The sequence below is a fragment of the Macadamia integrifolia genome, chromosome 13 (assembly GCF_013358625.1).
Source record: "Macadamia integrifolia cultivar HAES 741 chromosome 13, SCU_Mint_v3, whole genome shotgun sequence".
NCBI lineage: Eukaryota > Viridiplantae > Streptophyta > Magnoliopsida > Proteales > Proteaceae > Macadamia > Macadamia integrifolia.
This window is the reverse complement of record NC_056569.1, coordinates 24,143,819-24,165,648: the sequence shown is the minus strand read 5'-3', so window position 1 is coordinate 24,165,648 and position 21,830 is coordinate 24,143,819. Positions and strand designations below refer to the sequence as shown.

At 37.8% G+C, this 21,830-nt stretch overlaps 2 protein-coding genes across 6 annotated transcripts in view; both read left to right on the top strand.

The window, feature by feature from the left end:
* Window positions 1-21,830, top strand: part of LOC122059593 (protein DOUBLE-STRAND BREAK FORMATION) — a 131,802-nt gene that overhangs the window by 12,086 nt on the left and 97,886 nt on the right. The window lies entirely within an intron of this gene.
* LOC122059591 (high mobility group B protein 10-like) lies at window positions 10,132-21,639 on the top strand. Of its 2 annotated transcripts, XM_042622469.1 has the most exons (5): window positions 10,132-12,402; window positions 12,546-12,647; window positions 14,572-14,933; window positions 16,646-16,751; window positions 21,344-21,478. In XM_042622469.1, the coding sequence occupies exons 1-4, from the start codon at window positions 12,396-12,398 to the stop codon at window positions 16,736-16,738; spliced, it is 564 nt and encodes a 187-aa protein (XP_042478403.1). In that variant the 5' UTR covers window positions 10,132-12,395; the 3' UTR covers window positions 16,739-16,751; window positions 21,344-21,478. The 2 variants fall into 2 exon arrangements, with proteins under 2 accessions (XP_042478403.1, XP_042478402.1); XM_042622468.1 differs by lacking the exon at window positions 16,646-16,751 and having other exon boundaries at window positions 10,716-12,402; window positions 21,344-21,639.

Genomic DNA, 21,830 nt, shown 5'->3' with positions numbered 1-21,830 from the left:
AGAACTTGTTTTGTTTCGGTGGTTTTGAAATCACCAAAATTTCGTTGAAACAATGTACTTTTTTCCTTGTGATTCACTTGGTCATTTTGGGAGCTAATGGCTGAAGTGGCCGAAATCAGTGAAATGAGCGAAACGAAATGACCGAGATGGCTGAAATGTCGACGATATTATGCATTTTTTTTTCCAAAATGTTGAAACAAAATGACTGCAATATGACCTAAATTATGCACTTTTGTGTTTCGTATACCATTTCGTTTCAGTAAAAAAAAAAAAAAAAATTCTGAAATAACCGAGATTTCGGCGAGTTTTTGAACCATGGTTCGGATAAGGTTATGGTTGTTGTTGTTGTATAGTACGAGCTATGATTGAGTTTCTATTTCTTGTTAGTTGCTATATATATATATATATATATGTTTTTGGGGTCTTGTAAGAAGTTGTAATCATCCATCAATTGGATAGTTTTCGAGATTTGAATGAATTGAAATTTAGTTGGAGCGGCTTACCGTAACTTGGAGCCAAGATTGGCTGCATTGCCTAATCCCTTTCCCGCATCGTTTCTCTTCTCCTGAACTTAGGCTATGTTTGGTTGCGAAGAAAAGAAAAGAAAAAAATTCAAGAAAATTTGAATTTGAGAGACACATCAACCATTGCATGCAATCATGAGGCCTTTTTTTATAGATCCAGTTATTTCATCTATTCAATCGATCTTTTTCTATCTATCTAGCTCATCTAGAAAATATTTTTATACTTATCAATTCTATAAAAAATATAGAGTTCGAATTTCTTATATCTATATAGAATATAGAAGAATATAAATGTCTTTGTCATTTGATCCAATGGCATTCCGTTAGATAGGAACAGATTTGATAAATACTGATAACTCTCAGATGGAATATTGGATCGGGAAGATCCATTAGGATAATGAACTATTGGTTCTAAGCCATCTCTGGCGATGAATCAACAATTCGAAGTGCTTTTCTTGCGTATTCTTGATGAACCAGCGTTTATATATAGATGTAGGAGGATTTGTTTGGGAAGTAAGAAGCCCCTTTGTCATCTCTTCATCTGTAAAGAATTCTCGACGTGAAAACACAGAGAGAAAGGGCTGATCTTTGAATAAAAAAGAATGAATCTGCAGGGTCCCAAATGAATTGGCTTATTCGAAAAAAGCCTTGTTCTTTGGAAGATCTATCTCGTGTCTGGTATTGCACGGTTCCACTCTACAATAACTCTGAAAACTAATTGATTGAAATTTATTTCTTTTCTCTTCTTCCGGTCTATTAGTAACAAAATGGATTCTTCCGAATTCCGATGTATAAATAAAAATTCCAATGGTTTTTGCCACTATGACCTTCCCAACCACGATACATCATCAAAGATTTGATCTTTTTGAACTCTGTTTGTAACTCACTAGAGGCTCGGGAAACAAAGAGAATATGTATCCGAATGAGATATCCAACAACAAGAAGAAGGAAAGGGATTGAATAGAACTCCTCCCGAGCATTCAGATTTTAACGGAAAACCAGATTGCATATGGATATGGTCGGCAATTGCCATGGGTTTTCCCATGGAATTTCTTCTTTTCTGATCTCGTCCTCATTCTTAACCCAAATCTATTATATTTCTACAAGGAGGATAAGGTAAATAAATATTTGATTATTTTTTTATATAATTTAACAAATAAAGATTTTTTTAGATTTATAAGTAGGAGATATCCAGATGGGAATGATAAAAAAGAGTGAATAGAATAGAATTGCTTCTGATATTGAAGAATTTTTTAATGTAGATCTTTTCTTTCCTTCCCATAGTTCTTTTAAGTTTTAACTTGTATTGGTCACATTTTATTCATGAAATGGATTGGATTGGTATTATTCTCGATACACCAAAATCATTTTATCAGATCTAGTGTACTTATTCGATCTAGAAGGACCTTAGTGTTAGAATTGAGAAATTCTATGGCTCGAATCTCCTTTTGCCTAGGCGATCTTCGCTTTGGGGGTGACATACGCCAACCATAGTTACCACCCAGACGGGGAACCATGGCGAAAGTCGTAGAAAAAAAAGTCAAGCCGGTTCTAGTAGGACACTAGGCAAGCCAGATATAAAAAACGAAAGATTGCAGATGTGGAGGGCTATTCCAGGTGATCGAAAAATAAAGAAATGGTTGATATATTCAAGATAATTACGTATTTACAAAATACCGTATCAATTCATCCTATTTCACCAGGGATGTAATTTGGTTCTGAAGGATGAGATATTAGGTAGCTGCCATAGAATGAAAGATCAGTTTCAGCACTTGCTCATAGGAAGATGAATGGTTCTGTTTTCCTGCCCACAAGAAATAGCAGAGTCTCGATTCCAGTTGTCTGTCTAACTGCCCATGATCAACAAAAATTGTATAAATAGAGATTCAATCGAGTTCTCTTTTTTATATAATAAAGATATAGGTGAAAAGGAAAGAAACAAGGAACGGAAAGTACAGCATTACACTTCCCAGAATGCTCATTTGCCTATTAGCAACTGTGATTCAAAAACTATAGTAAAAGAATAGTGGCCTCGTTTTTGTCCCAAATGAGAAAACCCAGGATTTGTTCTAGCAGCGGGTTCCCCTACTGCCACCTTGACCAGAAGTTAAAATTGTGGTGGATAGGGATCCCATAAAAACTTCTTTCGAGGAATGTGCTAGATCGGGTCATTTCTCAAGAACAATAGCGAAGGGCCCTCTATTTATCGACAATATCTTCTGTTTCGTCCAACCAGGATCCGAAGTATCTGCTTTATAAGGCAGAATGCCTTCTGCTGTGGGTTATCAACCTACTCATGCTACAGATATGGGTTCTTTGTAAGAAAGAATTACTTCTACCGAAATGAATTTCTAGATCATGGATTTTTCAACATCAAGTTGGTAAAAAGAGCGAAATTCTTGTTGATTGGTGTAATTCTGTATATTTATCCTCCAAAAAGCTTATGAAAAGACTTTTGCGTGCCTAAGGGTTTTCCTTTCAGCTCTTTGAGAATTATCCAACTTGAGTTATGAATAGGAATGGTTTTTGTTTTGTTTTTTGTTTTTGTTTTCTGTTTTGTTTTGTTTTGTTTTTTTTTTTTTTTTTCTGAAAGAAGAATAAAGAAACAACTCAAATCATAGTCGAATTGATTTGATGATTGTATGGACCTCCACAAAAGTAAGAAATTCCGCATATTTTGACCAATTTTAGGTATAAACGGGGTTGCTCCCTCAACTAAACTGGGATAAATTTGAGCCAATAGATCCCGATTCAAAATAAATTCATGACGAAGTGGGATTTCCTTAGGATCTACTACAGTGTTTAATTTGAATTTGAGGAGAGAGAGAGAGACGCACACATCAATCATTGCATCGTCATGATTTGTCTTATTATCTTTTTTCTTTACTTTTCTTGGCAACCAAACATTGCCTTATTTCCCAGGTTTTACCTCTCGTAAGTCTCTTTTATACAATCCATATATTCGTTCAGTTATTTTGCTACTGTTTCTTTTGTTTTCCAGCAACATGTGTTACTGTTGGTCTGAATAAACTTGAATACCTACACATCATCACAGCTCAGTTTTGTCTGGTTCTCAGGGCATAGGTTGCCCCTTCATTTGCAATTCAAAGCCCCCAAAGACTAGATTCTGGGAATCCCCTCCATTCGGAAGACCAACTCTGCAACTTATGCATATCCTGTTTTATGGTCTTGCTGTACTTGTTCAATTGCAGCATTTTAACTCTTGTTATTCAACCATATCCTGGCTTTGGATTAATTGGCAGTGTAATTCCATGACGTCAGGTTGTTCACCTAGGCAAACAACCCCAATAATTGTACAAGCTCCATGCCAACTCAGAGTTAAAGTTTCAGATTTTAGGATCCAAGCAGAACAACACAAATCCGGAAATCTGGGCTGAACTGATATGAAATTGAGAACTCACAAAATAGGGGTCCAAAGGAGCAGCAAACCTGGTCGAGTACTGCTTGGCTCTAGGTCAACAACTCCAAATATGGTCCACAGCAGGTTGTGTTGGTGCAGTAACACAGCGGCTGAAATTAACCCAGAAATTAGGGTTTTCTTGACTGTAGGGAGGAAAGCTGTGGTTGGCAGACGGCAGCCTAGATAGGGCTGAAAATCTGGTCGAAGGAGTCCCCCCTAGGTAGGCCAATGGATGCCTAAAAGTTGGCCCTTAGATGTCCAGAGATTGATGGTTCTTGATTTGAGATCAAAACAGGAAACTTCTGAACTACTTCAAGAATTAGTTGTGACAGCCTCTGTTGGTGCCCTGCTCTTGGTCGTGTGACTCCTTTGTGGTGCTGATCAAACACCCAAAAGCTGGAGTTAAGTTGGTCAAGGGTTGGGGAGATCTGGTTGCTTGATACTTGATTCCTGCCCAGAAAAACCACCTCATAAGCTGTCACAGGCTATATTCTGTTCTCAACACAGCAGCAGCACCTTTGTGTGGTTTGTGTCTTGTAACCACCTCAACAAACTCTTAATAACTGGAAACAACCCCACAACTGATTAACAGCATAACTGAAAATAAAGGAAGAATCAGAAAGAGAGAAGAGAGTATTGATTGGTGAAGAATCGGGGTAGGGGAAGGCTTTCTCAGCCAAGGGTAGCTCACCTCCCTGTTTCTCACAGTTTCTCATTGCGAAAAGCAAATAACTTCATTTCATTAATAAAACTCTAGCTATTACAATCAATTGATCTGTTTAAATAGCCTTACAAACTGATTTCAAAAAGGAAACTCCTAAATTAGGAAACTCAAAACTAAACAGAAACTCCTTGTAAAGAAAGCTGAACCAACCAAAACATGTGAAGAAGAAGAAGCAAAACCGAGAGAGATATCTAAACCCAGGATAGTTTAGTGTACTAGCTATTGTGGTGCTTTCCTTTGTTATATAATCCAATAAGTAGAGTCTTGGTAGGAAACCTTCTAAGACTCAAAACACCTAATTACAATCTAATAAGGAAACCAAAAACAACTCTTAACTCTAAGACTCAACTCATAGCTGTCGTGAACATTCTTTAACACTCTTACTCAAGCTGGAGTATACATATAGCAATAGAAAGTTCCACCTTGGACCAATAAGAACTCCAACAAGCATAGAGAGAATTCCAATCAACCATCATAAAGCCAGCAACAGTATCAGGTCAAACACATTAAACACCAGTAAGTAAAGAAATGTTGTGTCGAATAAACCAAGTGAAACTATCAGCAACAAACACCGCCACCAAAGGCCCTTCCCGAAAAAGGCTCTCCAACAAAGTGTAGCATCCAATAGCTACATCAAAAGACCTTCTCAAAGAAAGGCATTTCAACAAAAGTGTAGTATCCAATAGCTACATCTAAAACCCTTCGCAAAGAAGGACCAACAATAATAACTCATGAGCCTCAAACAGAGGTCTCCCCAAATTAAGTAGCAGCATCAGGTTGTCGAGGACCAAATGGCATCAGGTTGTTGAATATACCAAACAACATTAGGTCGCTGAATATTACCTCTTCAAAAGATAAAACTATTGCTAAGGACACACATGAGCAAATACACAACAACAACAACAACACAACTCAGCCTTATCCCAACTAAATGGGTTAGCTACATGGATCCATGTAAATATATATATATATTTAAAAAAGAAAAAAAAAAAAAAACCTTTGGGACATCCCACTTACAAACAATCGGCAACCCGGATGATGCCACACTAGGGTGAAGACCTAACTTTTGCATGTCTCTTCTTGCTAACTCATCAATGGTTATATTTGGTCTGTCCCTAGCCCTTTTAGCTCCATCCATCTGAATCTAGTCACTCCTCTGTACTGGGGCATCCAAGGGCCTCCTTTGGATATATGTCCAAACCATCTAACCGACATTCTCTGAGCTTATCATGAATTGGGGCAACTCCCAAATCAGCTCTAAACCTGGTCATTACTTACTCTATTTCTCAGGGTTTTGCTGCACATCCATCTCAACATCCTTATCTCTGCCACACTCATAGTTGTCACGGTGCCAAGGCGAACCAAGGCGCTGGAGGGCTGTCTAAGCGCTTAGGCGAGAAGGCGCCCGCCTTAAGGCGAATACGGCACCAAAAAAGACGTTACTATTTTTTTAATATATCTATAATATCTAGTATAACTGTATAACAATGATATACTTAATTTTAAATTGCTTGTAAAAAATCAAGCCTTTAAGTTATATCAAAATACAAGAAGCACGACTTTAAACAACATCAAGGGAAAAAAGTACACACTTTAAGCAACATCAAGAGACAAGAATCAACATTCAACATGAAATTCATATCAATGCAAATTGTAAAGTGATATATTTTCTAACATGAGAAAACACAACAAAAAATAAAAAAATTATTCATAAAAAAAAAGCTATAAATAAAACAAAAGGCATAACAACATATAATTCCTAATGAAATATTATAAATAATATAATATTTAACTATTTAAGTATGTAGTTAGATATACTTACCTCTATGATGCCCAAAACGAGATCCACAAAGTCCATCATAGACCATGAGTCTATGAACCATGATATTTTAATGTTTAACCCCCTGTCAATCAATACATATAAGTTAGTGATACTAAAACACTAAGCAACAAGAGAAACCTTGTTCCTTAATATATGAGTCATGACTCATGATAGGTGATAGGCTATGGGTTCCAATCCTATCTGGGGAGAATTAAAAACACCTAATGGAAATTGAGAAACATAAAAATAAACCAAAATGCTAAACTTTAGTAAGCTTTAAAGTATAAATTTTAAAACAACGAAATAAACCATCAAGCTAAACTTTGTTCTTATTTAACCATAATCAAGCTAACAAATCAACATCCACTTCTTCTCCCTCCTGTTGTTGTTGACTCATAGAATCAGTTGGCCCATCACCAAAGTCTTCTTCAATATCTTCATCATCACGCACCACATCGTGGACCTCTTCTTCAACTTCATCATCTGACGATTCCTCAATAGTGGCCCTTCCCCTACCACGACGTGTGTAGCAAATATTGGCTACACTTGTTGATCCTTGAGCCCTCCTTGGTAAATTACGACCCCCCACTGATGTAGATGCACCAACTGCTCTATCAACATTTCCCCATGTGAGGTCGTCTCCAGGATGGACTAAATCTCCATCTTCTTGATCCCCTGTTATCCATTCACTACTCCAATTCATTTCATCAAGAATTAATGGATCATAATTGCTGCCCTTTTCCCTTCTTTCTTGGAACCTTGAATGAAGCCGACGATTATATTGGATATAGACTAGATCATTCAAGCGCTGATGTTCTAGTCTATTCCTCTTCTTGGTGTGAATCTGAATCCATAAATACTCTTTATTTAAGTCAAGAAATAGATGTAAAAAGTATAATTACAAACTAATATTTAAAAAATACGTACAAAATCAAATGTGCTCCAATTGCGCTCACAACCGGAAGCGGAGCAACAAAGGCCTAATATGCGTATTGCATATTGTTGAAGCGTAGGGGCCGAAGATCCATGTGTTTCCCACCAAGAGACTATATATAAGGAAAAAATTAGATACACATATTGTTAAATACTTATTAAAAAAAAAAAATACTTAGTACTTACTAGGATCCAATGCTCCTTCACCGGCTTTCCGTTGTTTAATAGCCAAACTCCTTGAAAAGCTACCTTCACATTTTCTGTACATTTGAGACTCACGTATGATCTTGTCTTGCACAGCTAAGTCGGGCACCATTCTTTCAATAACTGTCATGAATGCATCTTGTATTTTACATGATTCTTCAAAAGGGAGTCTCTCATCATTGATGTAGTCAAAATATTTGCTAGCATTTAGGTAAAAGCCAGCAGTATATAAAGGTCGATCCATTTGGACCTCCCAACGGTCATCAATAATTGCTAACACCTTCTTCCATGACCGTTCTTTGTTGGCAAAATTTACTTTTATCTTTTTTTTTGCTATTTCCATTGCCAAATAAACTTCAGGCAATGCAGGCCTCTCATCACCATCTACTAACCTCAAGACAACTAAAATTGGTTGGGATGCTCTTAAGCAATCTAGTACACGGTTCAGAATGTTTGTGCAAGTATTGTCTCAAGTACTTTCTTACCTGCCTCTGTCTTGGACAACTTAGAACTATTCCAATCATCAGATACAAATAATTGCTTCAAGGCATCCTTGTTCTTGTACAAACTTTGTAGTGTCAAGAATGAGGTAGCAAATCTTGTAACTCCAGACCTCACCAGATCTATTCCATTTGTCTTTTTCCTCAAAGCATCAACAAGTTTGTAATGTCTGTAGATAAAACTTGTCATTGTTTTTGCCCTCTCTATTGTTGTTTTATAAGCTTTCAACTTGCCAATGTCCTCTAACATGAGGTCCAAACAATGAGCTGCACAAGGAGTCCAATAAAGCTTACTCCGTTTTTCCATCAACATTCTACCAGCTGCAACATAATTAGCTGCATTGTCTGTAACTACTTGTACCACATTATCCTCCCCAATTTCTTCAATTTTACTATCAAGCAGCTGAAATAACATGTCTGCATATTGAGACTCACTAGATACATCTACAGAGCCCATAAAATAAGTCCCCAATGGACAATTGACAAGGAAATTAATCAAGTGTCTACCTCTCTTGTCAGTCCACCCATCAGACATAAGAGTGCACCCATGCCTTTTCCAATAATCTTCATATTTCTTCTTGATACAGTCAATCTGAGCTTTTTCATCCTGTAACAAGGGCACTCTCAACTCATGGTAAGAAGGGGGCTTATATCCTGACCCAAACTGTGCAATGGCTTCAACCATCTCCTCAAAGCTCCTTAACTTGACAGTATTGAATGGGATGCCAGCTTCATAAAACCATTTTGCAACATATGCATTAGTTTTCTTTCTGTCTGCATTTGATCTTAAGCTGCTTTGTATTGTTGTCTGGGTAGAACCTTTAGACCTCCTCTCACCAACTATTTCTTCAGGAGTCCGTCGAAGATAAGAATCTATCGGACCCTTTACTGCCACTTGTGTAATAACATTAGCTTTATTCCTTTTGGAAGATGTCCCAGAGCTTGGTACAAGGTTTTTTATTGAGGAGTCTATAGTTGGGGGCCTTGGTACACCAGATTGGAGTTGCCCTCCACTTTCTATCTCTTCAGGCAAATCCTCTCCCTCCTGATGACCAACAGAATAATCCTCATCAAATACATCAGGCTTCCTCTTCTGATTTCGCATGATAGCTTCATGCATCTCTCTAGCGATTGCTAAAGTTGTTTTTGGGCACTTTGATATATCTCCATAGCCACCAATTAAATGTTGCTTAAGCCTTTTGATTCCTCCTTTGGCATCTTTTCCACAAAGTGTACATCGCACTAAGTTCTTATCATTAAGATCTGGCCAATATCCATACTTCCACCTGGGGTCTTTTGATTTGGCCTTCCTAGTTGGATCTTTGCTTGGATCATATGTTGATGCGCCAATGCTAGCAGATGGCCCGCCACTACCACTAGTAGCCATATCTATTTGAATAAACTACAACACTACACAAACATAAGGAACAACAACAAGAGAAACTAAGTAACAAAAAATAAGAAAAAGCATAGCACTCTACAATGCACTTTACAATCTAAAAAATAATAACTAATGCACTACAACTTACCTACAGTAGCAGGGAAATGCACTAGCAGGAGAAGAAGGAATCATGCAGTAGTAAAAAAAATTCATAAGAGAAAAAGCATAGCACTAATGCACTAATGCACAACACTAATGCACAACAGTAGTAATCATGCAATCATAAATTCATAATACAGAATTACAGATTACAGTCTACGTCTACTTGCAGGGGAAAAAAAAAAGGAAGCACTAGCAGAGAAGCAGAGAAGAAGAAGAAGAAGAAGCATAGAAAGAACCGGCAGCCTCCATAAGAAGCATTTGAGAACATCAGAGGGGAAAAAGAAAAAAAAAAAAAAAAAGCAGATGCAGACGAAGAAGAAGCAGAGGAAGAAGAGAGGAAAAATAAAAAAAACCCAGCCATAGACGAAGAAGAAGAAGCAGAGGAAGAAGAGGGAAAAAGAAAACTCAACTGCAGACAAAGAAGAAGCAGAGGAAGAAGAGAGGAAGAAGAAAAAAAAAAAGAGTTGCAGACGAAGAAGAAGCAGAGGAAGAAGAGGGAAAAAAAAACTAGTCGCAACTCACAAATGAAGAAGCAGAAGACGAAGTAGGAGGGAGGGAAAAAAAAATCTAATGCAAACATACCTGAAGTTGAAACAGAGGAGGGAACGATGGATTTCAGCCAAGTCCAACTTCAATCTCAATCGGTCGGTTGAATCAATGAATCCAGCGCAGGTTCTCTAGGTTTAGAGGCGTAAAGAACTTAATCGTAGAGAGACACTTCATCGGGAGAGAGAAACAGTGGAGGGTTTTAAATTCTAACCCTTTCATGTTATATTTCCCCCCACCACCAAACCTTTTTTTTTTTTGTTCACTTAAGGGGGTAAAATGATTCCATGCATCTCACACCATTTAAAAACCTGTATTTCATCAAATGAAAAGTTTACAATTAGAATATAAAAAACAAATACTTAAGTGAAAGGGGAAAAAAAAACAAAAACACAAGGCGTTCGCCTTTCCTACCAAGTCGTCCACGGCGCCAAAGGCGACGCCTTTTGGACGCCTTAACACCAAAGGAAAGGCGGTCGCCTTTTGGACGCCTTAACACCAAAGGCGACCGCCTTTCCTACGTACACAATGGCGTCCCTCGCCCTGCCCCTAAAAAAATGCCTGGACGCTAGACGACGCCTTGACAACTATGGTCGTCGCACCCACAAGAGGACTCCCTGGTGCTTTTCCAAGCGAATATCTTGGCCTCTGCAACAGTACCGATAATGGAAATCCAACCAATCATGTATTCGCAGTTGAGCTTGACACCATACAGAGCAAGGAGCTCAATGATATCAATGACAACCACATCGGCATTGATATCAATGGATTGGACTCTGTTGATTCAGCTCTGGCCTCCCATATCGATAAGAACGCTGGTTGGTCCGAGAACCTCACCCTCATCAGTGGCCGCTCCATGCAAGTCTGGGTGGATTACGATGGTGTGCACAAGCTGCTAAACATCACATTAACTCCAATCAATGTTTCTAAAACGGCTGTTCCCCTCTTGTCTCTCTTGCAATTTTTCTCTGGTCATGAAAGAGTCCATGTTCGTCGGTTTCTCATCCTCTAATGGTTCCATTCCCACATCCCACTATGTGTTGGGATGGAGCTTCAAGCTGAACAGGAAAGCAAAAGAACTCGATATCTCCCAGCTTCCCAAACTTCCCCAAAAGGTAACAAAACCAGCTATTCAGACCATAGGCTTCCTGTAATTGCCGTTGCTTCAATGTCAGCGATAGTCGCTGGCATGCTGATTATGGTGAGAAGGAAGATAAAATTTGCAGAAGTGCTTGAAGAAAAGGAGCTCGATTATGGTTTGCAGAAAATGAAATAGACCTTAAATAACCAGATATACAATGGCAAAATGTCTCATGTTTTGCAAGTTATCAAATACAGGAGAAAGACTGGATTGAATTATTGAAAACATTCTTCCCTCTATCTATGTATTTGACTGCAAAAAAGCTTCTTCAATGGCTGCTCAGGTCTGTGGTATAGTGGGCTGCTCAGGTCGTCGGTAGGGGTTGGGTCAGGTCTCTGGTTTGGTGGGCTGCTCAGGTCATTGTTTTGGGTCTTCTAGGGTTCACTTGCAGGTCTTCAATGGTAAGTTTGGGGTTTCAAACAAATGGGAATGATTTATATGGAGGGACATAACAAGGGTAAAATGGTCTTTTTATTTTTATTTTTATAAAGTTTTAAGTTAATACCGTTATTGAGACTGGGTACGGTTGATATTTCTCAAAAGGTTTGGTGTGACATGAAATTCATTAGTTACAGAGGTGGTACACTACTTCAATGACATTTAGATGCACTTCTAATACCATCTAACTTTGATCTTAAGCCATTTCTCTCTCTTTTTTTTTTTTATTATTATTATTTTTATACTTCAATGACATTTAGATGTACTTCTACTACCATCTAACTTCAATGGTAATTTTTGTTTTAAACATAACAAACTGGACTGGTTTTTTGGAAATTCAATAGTTTTTGAGTTTGTTCTTTTTTATCATTGTCTTTTTCCCGATATTTGTGCATTTATATGAGAAGAAAGATATGATCACTTCTCTCTTGGATTGATTGTAGGTTATTAGGGATCGAAAATGGAGGGATTTGATTTCTGTATTCAGTTTCCCAGCAACAATTACCAATGCTTCGTTTGTCTTGCGGAAGTACTATATTTCCTTGCTTCATCACTATGAACAAGTGTATTACTTCCGCCGACATGGCTCATTGACCTCAATGGCTGGTATGTAAGTATGTTTTAACCTAGATCTATATCTATTGTTGTTCCCCACTATCTGTGGTCATTTATTTATGCTGTTCAATGGCTCTCTCTCTCTCTTATTTTTTTAAATCCTTCAATTTTTCCTTGTTTATTTTGTTACATAGTTTCTGTGGCTAAAAGCCCTACCTGTGGGTCAGCAACGTCACAAGTTCAAGCTATTGTCCAACCTTCTAATGAAAAAGGAAGCACAGTAAATCAATCACCAGGTCAGATACTCTTTAACTTTATATTTTCTGATTTTCCTTTTGGAGCGTGTTTCTGATTGGAAAATGGTTTGCCATTAATTATAGCATACATTTCCTATTTGGTTGAAAAAAAAAAGGGGGGGGGGCAGTAGGACTTCAAGTGTTGTGGTTCTCAAAGCTGCTTCTAATCCTCTTTTTTTTTCAATCCAAATATCTAAATAATAAGAATTTCACTCTTGACAGTAATATATATTGTATATGTAACAACAACATAGATGACGATGTTTCACAAGGAATTAAAGAGGGATGGATGAAGTGAAGGAGTGCAACTGGAGTGTTGTGTGACCAACATATTTCTTTAAAGTGTAAAAGAAAAAAATTCTATAAAACCATTGTAAGATTGGATATGATGTATGGGGCAAAATGTTGGACAGTTTAGAAGTGTCATATAGAGAAGCTATGTATACCAAAGATGAGGATGTTAAGATGGATGTGCGGCAAAACTAGGAGGCATAAGGTAAGGAATGAACGTATTAGAACTGATTTGGGAGTTGCCCCGATCAATGAAAAACTCCGAGAGAGTTGTTTGAGGTGGTTTGGCCATGTTCAATAGAGGCTTGAGGATGCCCCCGCAAGGAGGAGTGATCTGATCCCAATTGAATGAGCTAAAAGAGCCAGGGGCAGGCTTAAAATAACCATAGAAGTTGTGAGGAATGACATGCATAGTCTAGGTCTTATCCCAAGTATGACCTTTGATAGAACTGATTGGAGGGAAAAGATCTATGTAGCCGATAGCTGAAATTTTCCTGACTTGCTGATGCTGGGCTTCTTTCTTTTTAGTTTCATTTCTCTTTTTTATGTTTCTCTGGATCCATGTAGTCAACCCCATTAAGTTTGCTGCTGCCGTTGTGGATTATACAACGACAACAAGAAGAAGGAGAAATGGGGATTATACAACAACAACAGCAGCTTAGCCTATTCACAATTAAATGGGGTCTGCTATGTTATATATGTAAATTTATGAAAATTCTAAATGCGAAAATATGCGGAACTCTCCCATGAAAGGTATAAGATATAAGAATAGGCGGAAATCTATAGGAACAACATAGCATATGATGACTCATACTATCTTTTTAATTTCTTTTGTGACTTGTAATATCATTTTCATATCTTTTGTGACTTGTAATATCATTTTCATATGATGCCTTGTGGATCTTGTAATATCAATTTTTAACCTTTTCTAAGTTGATGTCTTTCTTAAACTCATAATTCTCATGGTTTTCCTCACAGCTTTGACCCTTGACCTTTTGTTCGCCCCCACCATGCCCCCCCCCAAATAAAAAAAAAAGATTTTTGGGCCTCTTCCATGTCAATTTAAAGCCATCAAATTAATATAATATCAGTCCTCACTTGTGCTGTCATTTTTCTTTGCTGCACATGACAAACCTTCTCAATCAACTCTCTCATCTTGTTACCTACTGGTGCTACCCAAGCTCCTGCAGATGCTTCATTTTCTATTTTACCCTCTCTAGTCCTGTCACTCATTCATTTTCTAGCTTAATCTTGTATGGCTTTGAATAGAGTGAACTGGAGGAATAGGATCCATGTAGCCAACCCCATTTAGTTGGAATAAGGCTGAGTAAGTAAGTATACTAATTCTATTTATGTGTTGATGCACGACTGCTCAACATTTGCTTCATAAAGCATCATTAGTTTTGATGGTATGCACTGTGCCATTGATGACACAATTTTCAGAAGGAGCACTTCACCCTTCCCCACTTCTCTGATCGCATTTGCAACGTACCTTTGTAGTCTTTGCCTCCTTATGTATGATTAAACCAAGATAATATGTTCTTCCCTTCCTTTTTTTAATTTGCATTCCTGTGTGTGGCAGATGCCCTAATAATTTCTTTATTTCTAAATGCTGGTCTTTTCTGTTATGCAGGAAGTTCTCAACTGCACGTTGGCTGTCCAGTTTCTGGAGTAATTGATGGAAAATTTGATAATGGATATCTAGTGACTGTTAGTTTTGGTTCTCATAAGTTGAGAGGGGTCCTGTATCACATTCCTGATGAGTTGCAAGTTCCGAGTAGTTCTATTACTTCAACCATGAGTAATAGGCCGAACCGTAAAAGATCCCAGATGGCATTGAAGGATCCTGCTCGCCCTAAACCAAACAGGAGTGGTTACAATTTCTTTTTTTCTGAGCATTACACAAGACTGAAACCATTGCATCATGGGCAAGAGAAAGTCATCAGTAAGAAGATTGGGCACCTATGGAGCAAACTCACTGAGGATGAAAAACAGGTCTGTTCAAGGATATTTATCTTTCCTAGATTTGATCATAAACATGTAAATGTGACTTAATGATTTAAATAAACTTACTATAATGAGGCATAGGCTGCATCATTCTTGAGACAGCCTATGAGCCCTACCATGCAAGTGGCACAGAAAAAATTCTGAAGACTCCATTGATGAGACATCTCAAGTTGGGAGTTGTCCAAAATTCATACAAATGTTGTCAAAGGTGCTCTTTTGATCAACTAGGGGAGCAACTAGGTTAAGGGTATCATGGCCGAGCAGGCAACATGAGTTTCCAGGTTCCTGTGGTCACCCAGGATATCTGAAAATTAAGACGGCACACATGGTTTTTGCTATATAAATATCAAATGCTTACACAGAAAACTTGCAAAATTTTATTGTATACACAATGTTATTTTTTGATTTTGAATCCCATTGTATTATTATATTACTTAAGTTGTCATATATTATCATCTTTTACAATGTTAATTTGATATGGAGTTTCACACAAGAAGGGCGTGCTGAGGTGCCTTCAATGACTAGCGCAGGAAATATTCAAAAATTAAAAAATTTTGAACTCCTAATTCACTTCTTATCATGGTTATATGCTAGCAGCTCAACTCAAGTCCTTAAGCTAAACAATTCAACAGCTTTACATAATAATTTACTTCTTGTTTTATTTTGCTAGTTTTGTTTCATATATTGTTTGTCTGTGAATAGAAATTTTCTTTCTCGGGGTGGTTGCATGTCATTATGGTTCTAACTAATGGAAAATATTAACAAAACATTAAATTTATGAATTTAATATTTTTGAGCCTCATATATATATATATATATATATCAACATGTGATGTAAATCCATTTTTTCAAGATAATCCTTATTTTGGAATAGAATTGATCTACAAGCCAAATCTCCTTGTTACAGAAGTTAATTTTGGAATTGGTTGTTGATAATTAAGCAATTAGCTGTAAATGACATGTTTTCTGTATTTTGATAAATCATTGTTGTCAATGCGTTGCCTAGGCGGCACCTAGGCATCTGGGTGGTTGGTTGACTTGCTGTAGTCATGAAAGGTAGTATACCTAAAGGTGAGATACACTTAATCATGTATTTAAAAAAAATAAAAAAGAATAAAGAATGAAATGAAACACGACAGAACCCAATACCCTGTTTTGTTGTTCACTTGTTCGGTGTTCGCCTTTAACGGCATGCTGCAACCCTATCTCTGGCCTACCACGGTAGATGGGCAACTGACATTCCTGCAGGCTCCCATCCTCCCTAAATGTTGATTGATGATTACTTGATTTCAAGTTCTGATAATCTGATTTGCAGTTTGCAGTTTTCACTGTTGTATGATTTTATTTTGAGATTGACTGTATTCTTATTTGTATTTGGTATTCTGGTTAGTGGTTATACGCTTAATACTTATTTTCTTATTGATTCTTGATGAGTTGATGTGGCTTAATGTTGATTTTTGATGTATGATATAAGCATACTTTTGTTATATACTTCTGTGCTTAGCGGGGCTGTCAAGAATTCATTTGCTCATTCTTCCTTTCATAAAAGTAGGTTGAGTGATGGATTGTATTGGTTGTGGATGTAATGCATGTAGGACGCTTTGGCTTGGCCGATCTATATTGGTACGTCAGGTAGACAGCCGGTACATTATTATAGTCTATTGTAATAAACATGTGGCTGATCTATAGTGGTGTGTCAGGGAGACAACCAGCGTCTTATTATACTCAGCCATAACCAGTCAATCTTTTTGCATGGATCCTTGCGCTCGTCCTTGCTTGGAACCGCCATGTAGCCGACCCCATTAGGTGGGATAAGGCTTATTTTTTTTGTTTTTGTTTTTGTTGTTGTAATAATTATTTTGGGATATTATATGCTTGTAACGAGTACTCTGATTTATCTGAAACATCCAAAATAGTTCCAGTCAGTACATCAAAGTCTACTGTGTCAATATCGAGTAAAAATGTGACTTGGCTTGATCAGTATTCATGGTTGATTCACTTAGTTATGATTTATGTGTGTGAATGCTTTTGGTAATGCAACCATGTTGATCGTAGGAGAGAGAAAATAATTGGGATAAATCAGAAGGTTGAAAGTTATGGGAAAATGTTTGACACTGTTTGTCAACTGTCTGATGATGTTGCTATCCTAAAACAACAACGTGGTGAGTCTTCCCAATCCCCCATACGGCCATACCTGAAAATTCTGAAGCTCACGAAAACAAAAGGCAAAGCCAATTTTCATCATCAAATGACTCAAAAATAGATACAAACTAAGCTTCAAACTCCTCCAGCCAATAGCTTGCTATGGTGGTAGTCTTAACTGGTTAGAACTCTGGACAAAATTAAGGAGAGCAGCTTAAAACAAGGTTGGACCCATAGAGACCTATTCCAAGAGAGAGTGGGCCTCATATCGTACCAGCCAAATCACTTTATAATATGCTGAAACATAATGTTAGTAGGAATCCTAACGAGGAGAAAGGTCATAGTTACAATAGGAAAATAAATAAAGCTAAACCTAATCCAACTTTCAGAAGGAAAGAAATAAATAATAAAGATAACACTATCCCATAGTATGCTAGTCCATGGATGCCTATGGACCAGCACCTCACGCTACATACTCTAACACTCCCCCAAAAATTGGAGTATATATATCTCTTATACCTAGCTTGGAACAACCACTTAGAAAGGTAGGCTAGAACAACACTTTTGTAAACAAATCACCAAGTTGATCGCTGGAATGGCTAACTGGAGTTGAAATAAGCCCTAGCATAACTGCAGTTCTCACAAAATGACAACCAACATCAATGTGTTTAGTCATTTTATGAAAAAACCAGATTACTGCCAATATAAATCGCAACTTGATTATCACAATACATCTTCGTAAGTTTGACAACTGAGAACCGCAATTCTTGAATGAGTGATTTCAACCACATCAATTCTCCTGCAATATGTGACATAGCTCTATACTTGGCTTCTGCAGTAGACCGAGCAAACATAGTCTGCTTCTTACTTCTCCAAGTCACAAGGTTACCCACCAACAAAGGTGCAATATCCAATGGTTGATTTGCGATCATCGGCAACACCAGCCCAATCAGCATCAGAATAACCCACAATATTTGTGACCATGGTGTTGAGGGATAAGTTCTTTCCCAATAGCCCGTTAAGATATCTTAGAATGAGGCATGCGCTGAATATGCTGAAATAGGTCTCTATGAGTCTAACCTTGTTTAAGTTGTTTTTTTCTTATTTTATTTAGAGTTCTAGTAGCAGTAGACCATTTCCAAAGCAAGCTATTGGCTGGAAGAGTTTTAGGCTTAGTTTGAGTACTTATTTGAGTCTTTTATACAAGGTTTCAGGTTTGGACACGGATTTGATGAATAAAAATGGATTTTGCTTTTGGTTCCGTGAGATTAAGTAGAAACCTGGTGGTGATTCCAAGCTTATGTTTGGTGGTATGCCAACTCAGTGATTCAGATGTTGATTCCTGAATTACATACATCTCTTTCTTATCTTTCATCCTTATATATATATATATATATATAGAGAGAGAGAGAGAGAGAGAGAGAGAGAGAGAGAGAGGAAATTACACTCCCCTCCCCTGGACTATGGCTTAATATCAAGTTCCCCCCACGTACTTTCATATATACCGACCCCCTCGCTCCTAGTTTGAAGATGCTTTCAATTGTACCCCTTCCGTTAGATAGCCTTGTTAAGTGATGACCTCATCATTCAAACATGTAATTTTATACCGAAATTATCCTCCCCATATGAATTAAGCCTTAAGCCCTAAAAGGCTAAACAGAACCTCCTTCATCGCGATTTGCCCCTTCTTCATTGCTGCACTCCACCGTCGTTTGCTGAAATCTGCCGTTGATTTTCTGTCGTCGCTCTACTCCGCCGTTGTTTTCTGTTCTTGGCCGCCGATCTGCTCCTCTGTCGTTGCCCCTTCTTCATTGTTGTGTTCCGCTGTCCTAACCCATTTTCTGTTCTCTGCAGAGCTTTCGTCGCTGCGGCGATGTGCCCTTCTTGTAGAGCTCTGGCCGCCGTCGGGTATAGATTTGCAGGCATTCAGAATTCCAAGCAAACCCACCCATTCAACCAGTGCGGGTGTTCATTGCATCATCCTACCTGATTCGCAGGCCCAGCCCACTCTTTTGACACAAAATCCTACCCAATATGCTCTGTTGACTCTGTTCTATGCACATCAAAGTTGAATTCGAAGAAGTGCCCCCGAAGAAATTGCTTTAAACATAATAAAAGCACAAGATTTTTCAAGATATCCAGTTGTAAAAGAGGGAGAACTAAGAGATCCAATCATCAAAATCTTCTGATTTAGACCACCACCACAAAAACCACCATGGTTTCACTCATGAAGAATCCTCCATGAACTTCAACTTCAAAACCCACTTCTGTTCTTCCTTACAAGACCCAAAATCTCAGGGACCTCTACCAGATTGGCCAGAGGCTAGGGCAAGGCCAGTTTGGTACTACATATCTTTGTACAGAGAAGTCCACAGGCACCCAATATGCCTGCAAATCTATACCAAAAAGAAAGCTTCTTTGCAGAGAGGACTATGATGATGTCTATAGAGAGATTCAGATAATGCACCATTTGTCTGAACACGCAAACTTGGTGAGGATTAAAGGGGCATATGAAGATTCTTTGTTTGTTCATTTGGTCATGGAGCTTTGTGCTGGCGGTGAGCTCTTTGATCGGATTATTCAAAGACCGCATTGTAGTGAGAAGCAGGTTGTCCAATTGATCAAAGACTATCGTTGGGGTTGTGGAAGCTTGTCACTCTCTTGGAGTTATGCATAGGGACCTAAAGCCTGAGAACCTCTTGTTTGCTAACTCTGATGAGGATGCTCCAATGAGAAGGAAATATAGGTAGATGCCACAAGGTATATTGGTCTTTTTACAAGCCATTTTAACACCGTCAATCACTTATGGGATGATTGAAAGCATCTTCAAACTAGAGGGGAGGGGGTTGGTATATATGAAAGTACGTGGGGGAACTTGATATTAGGCCATAGCCCAGGGGAGGGGAGTGTAATTTCCTCATATATATATATATATATATATATCTTTTCTTCCATAAGTTACAGGTCAGAATCCTCTATATTCCTCCTGTGCATGCTTTTCTCTTCTATCTTGGTTTATTAATGAAGTCGGAATTTTGTCTGTCTGATTTCCATTCTGTTAAGCATACTATTCTGCCTTCTGAGTATGGTTTGAAGTCTGAATTCTGTCTCTCTGATTTCTATTCTGTTATGCATACTATTATGTTTTGTAAGTTTTGTTTGATGTTCTAGTTAAGTTTCTGCTATCGGCTATCAGGTCAATTTCAAGTTTCCTAAACGAAATCAAACTCTCCTAAAAATTCATTTTTTTGTTCTCAGTTGTATGCCTGATTTAATATTTCTGGTTATTTACTGGGTTAATTTATTATCTTATCTCAGTTTCTGAATTCTGTTTTATTGCATCTATTCCTATTATTGAAATCTGTCCTATTATCGAATTTCAGTTTTTCCTTATTCAAGTATGATTGCTGAATATCTTCATGTTAGTCCCCCATCGATTGTGAGTGGGAAATTCCCTGTCCTCATGTGCCTATGAACACCTCATCTTATCAGACCAGTCTTTTGAGATGGAAATTTAGACGATATTAAAGCGGGTTTCTGAGTCTTTTGACCCACTTACACGTGATTCTGAGTGGGAAATCTCTTTCCTCGTACCCTAAACACCTCCTCTTATCAGATCGGTCCTTTGAGATGGAAATTTACACTTCAAATCTGTCCTTCAGTTTTACTTCAATTTTTACAGAACTGTTCCCAATCTTTGGTAGATCCTTTGACCAGGATTTCAGACCTTGATTTTGATATGCCAGTAGCAGGATGCTTTATAGTTCCAAAAAACATATGATTTTATTTGTCTGATGAAATTGACAACAGGTGTCAGGCTTTTAATGAGTCACCTCTACCTAACCTGAAGCCACCTTTTTTTTTTTTTTTTGAAGGGGGGGGGGGCGAATACTAATATGTGGCCAGTATTGACTGAGCTGAAACAGGAAAAAATGATTTATACTAAATTACATATTAATGACCAAAAGATGCTAATACAGAAGGAAAATATGTATTCGAAAGCCCAATGCCAAAGACACTCTGCAGGAAAATGGTTGTCTATTGAACCACATCATCTGAGACCAAGGCAGAGCTAAGTTATAATGCATCAATTATGCTTTGGATATCATATCATTAAAGAAGCTGAAAATAAGGCTCCCTTTGTTGCGTTGGTTTCTGAATATGGATAATAATAATTTGTTGATGGTGACATTCTTTTTATTTTTTGTTGGGTAGAAAAGGTGACATTCTTATTAGCATCTGTTGCTCTTATGCAGGTTTATCGGGAGAAAGGATTGAAGGACAAGGAGAGATATCAGAGTGAGATGTTGGAGTACAGAAAATTATCCAGAGCTTCAATCCTTCAATAGGCTATGGAAATTGATAATCAGGAGAGAGAGAGAGAGAGAGAGAGAGAGAGAGAGAGGATATTATTCCTGACTCCTGTCTTACTTTTTTTTTTTCCCTAAAAAAATTCATTTTCCTGTGCTTTTTGGTGTATAGAAAGGGGGAAAAAAAAGGGAAATTAACTTTATTGGATACTGCTTGTACTCAATAAGCGTTGGTTGGTTCATACTTGATAGAGTTGAAGCTGACCTCATGGCCATTCACTGTGAATAATGCTATGAAAATCATAGTTGGGGGTTGAATTGGGGAGTCGGTGTTGATTTCGATCTGAATCAGATTGGAATTGATCAGGTTAGTAATCAGTAGTGGGTAGATCCCCATTCCAAATCAGTCAATATAATTGATTTGACTTTGAAA

Excerpts from the sequence above, each read along its gene's own strand:
- LOC122059591 (XM_042622468.1), top strand. Across the intron at positions 12,648-14,571 it reads CACAGTAAATCAATCACCAG|GAAGTTCTCAACTGCACGTT; the intron begins GTCAGATACTCT and ends TCTGTTATGCAG. Across the intron at positions 14,934-21,343 it reads TCACTGAGGATGAAAAACAG|GTTTATCGGGAGAAAGGATT; the intron begins GTCTGTTCAAGG and ends GCTCTTATGCAG.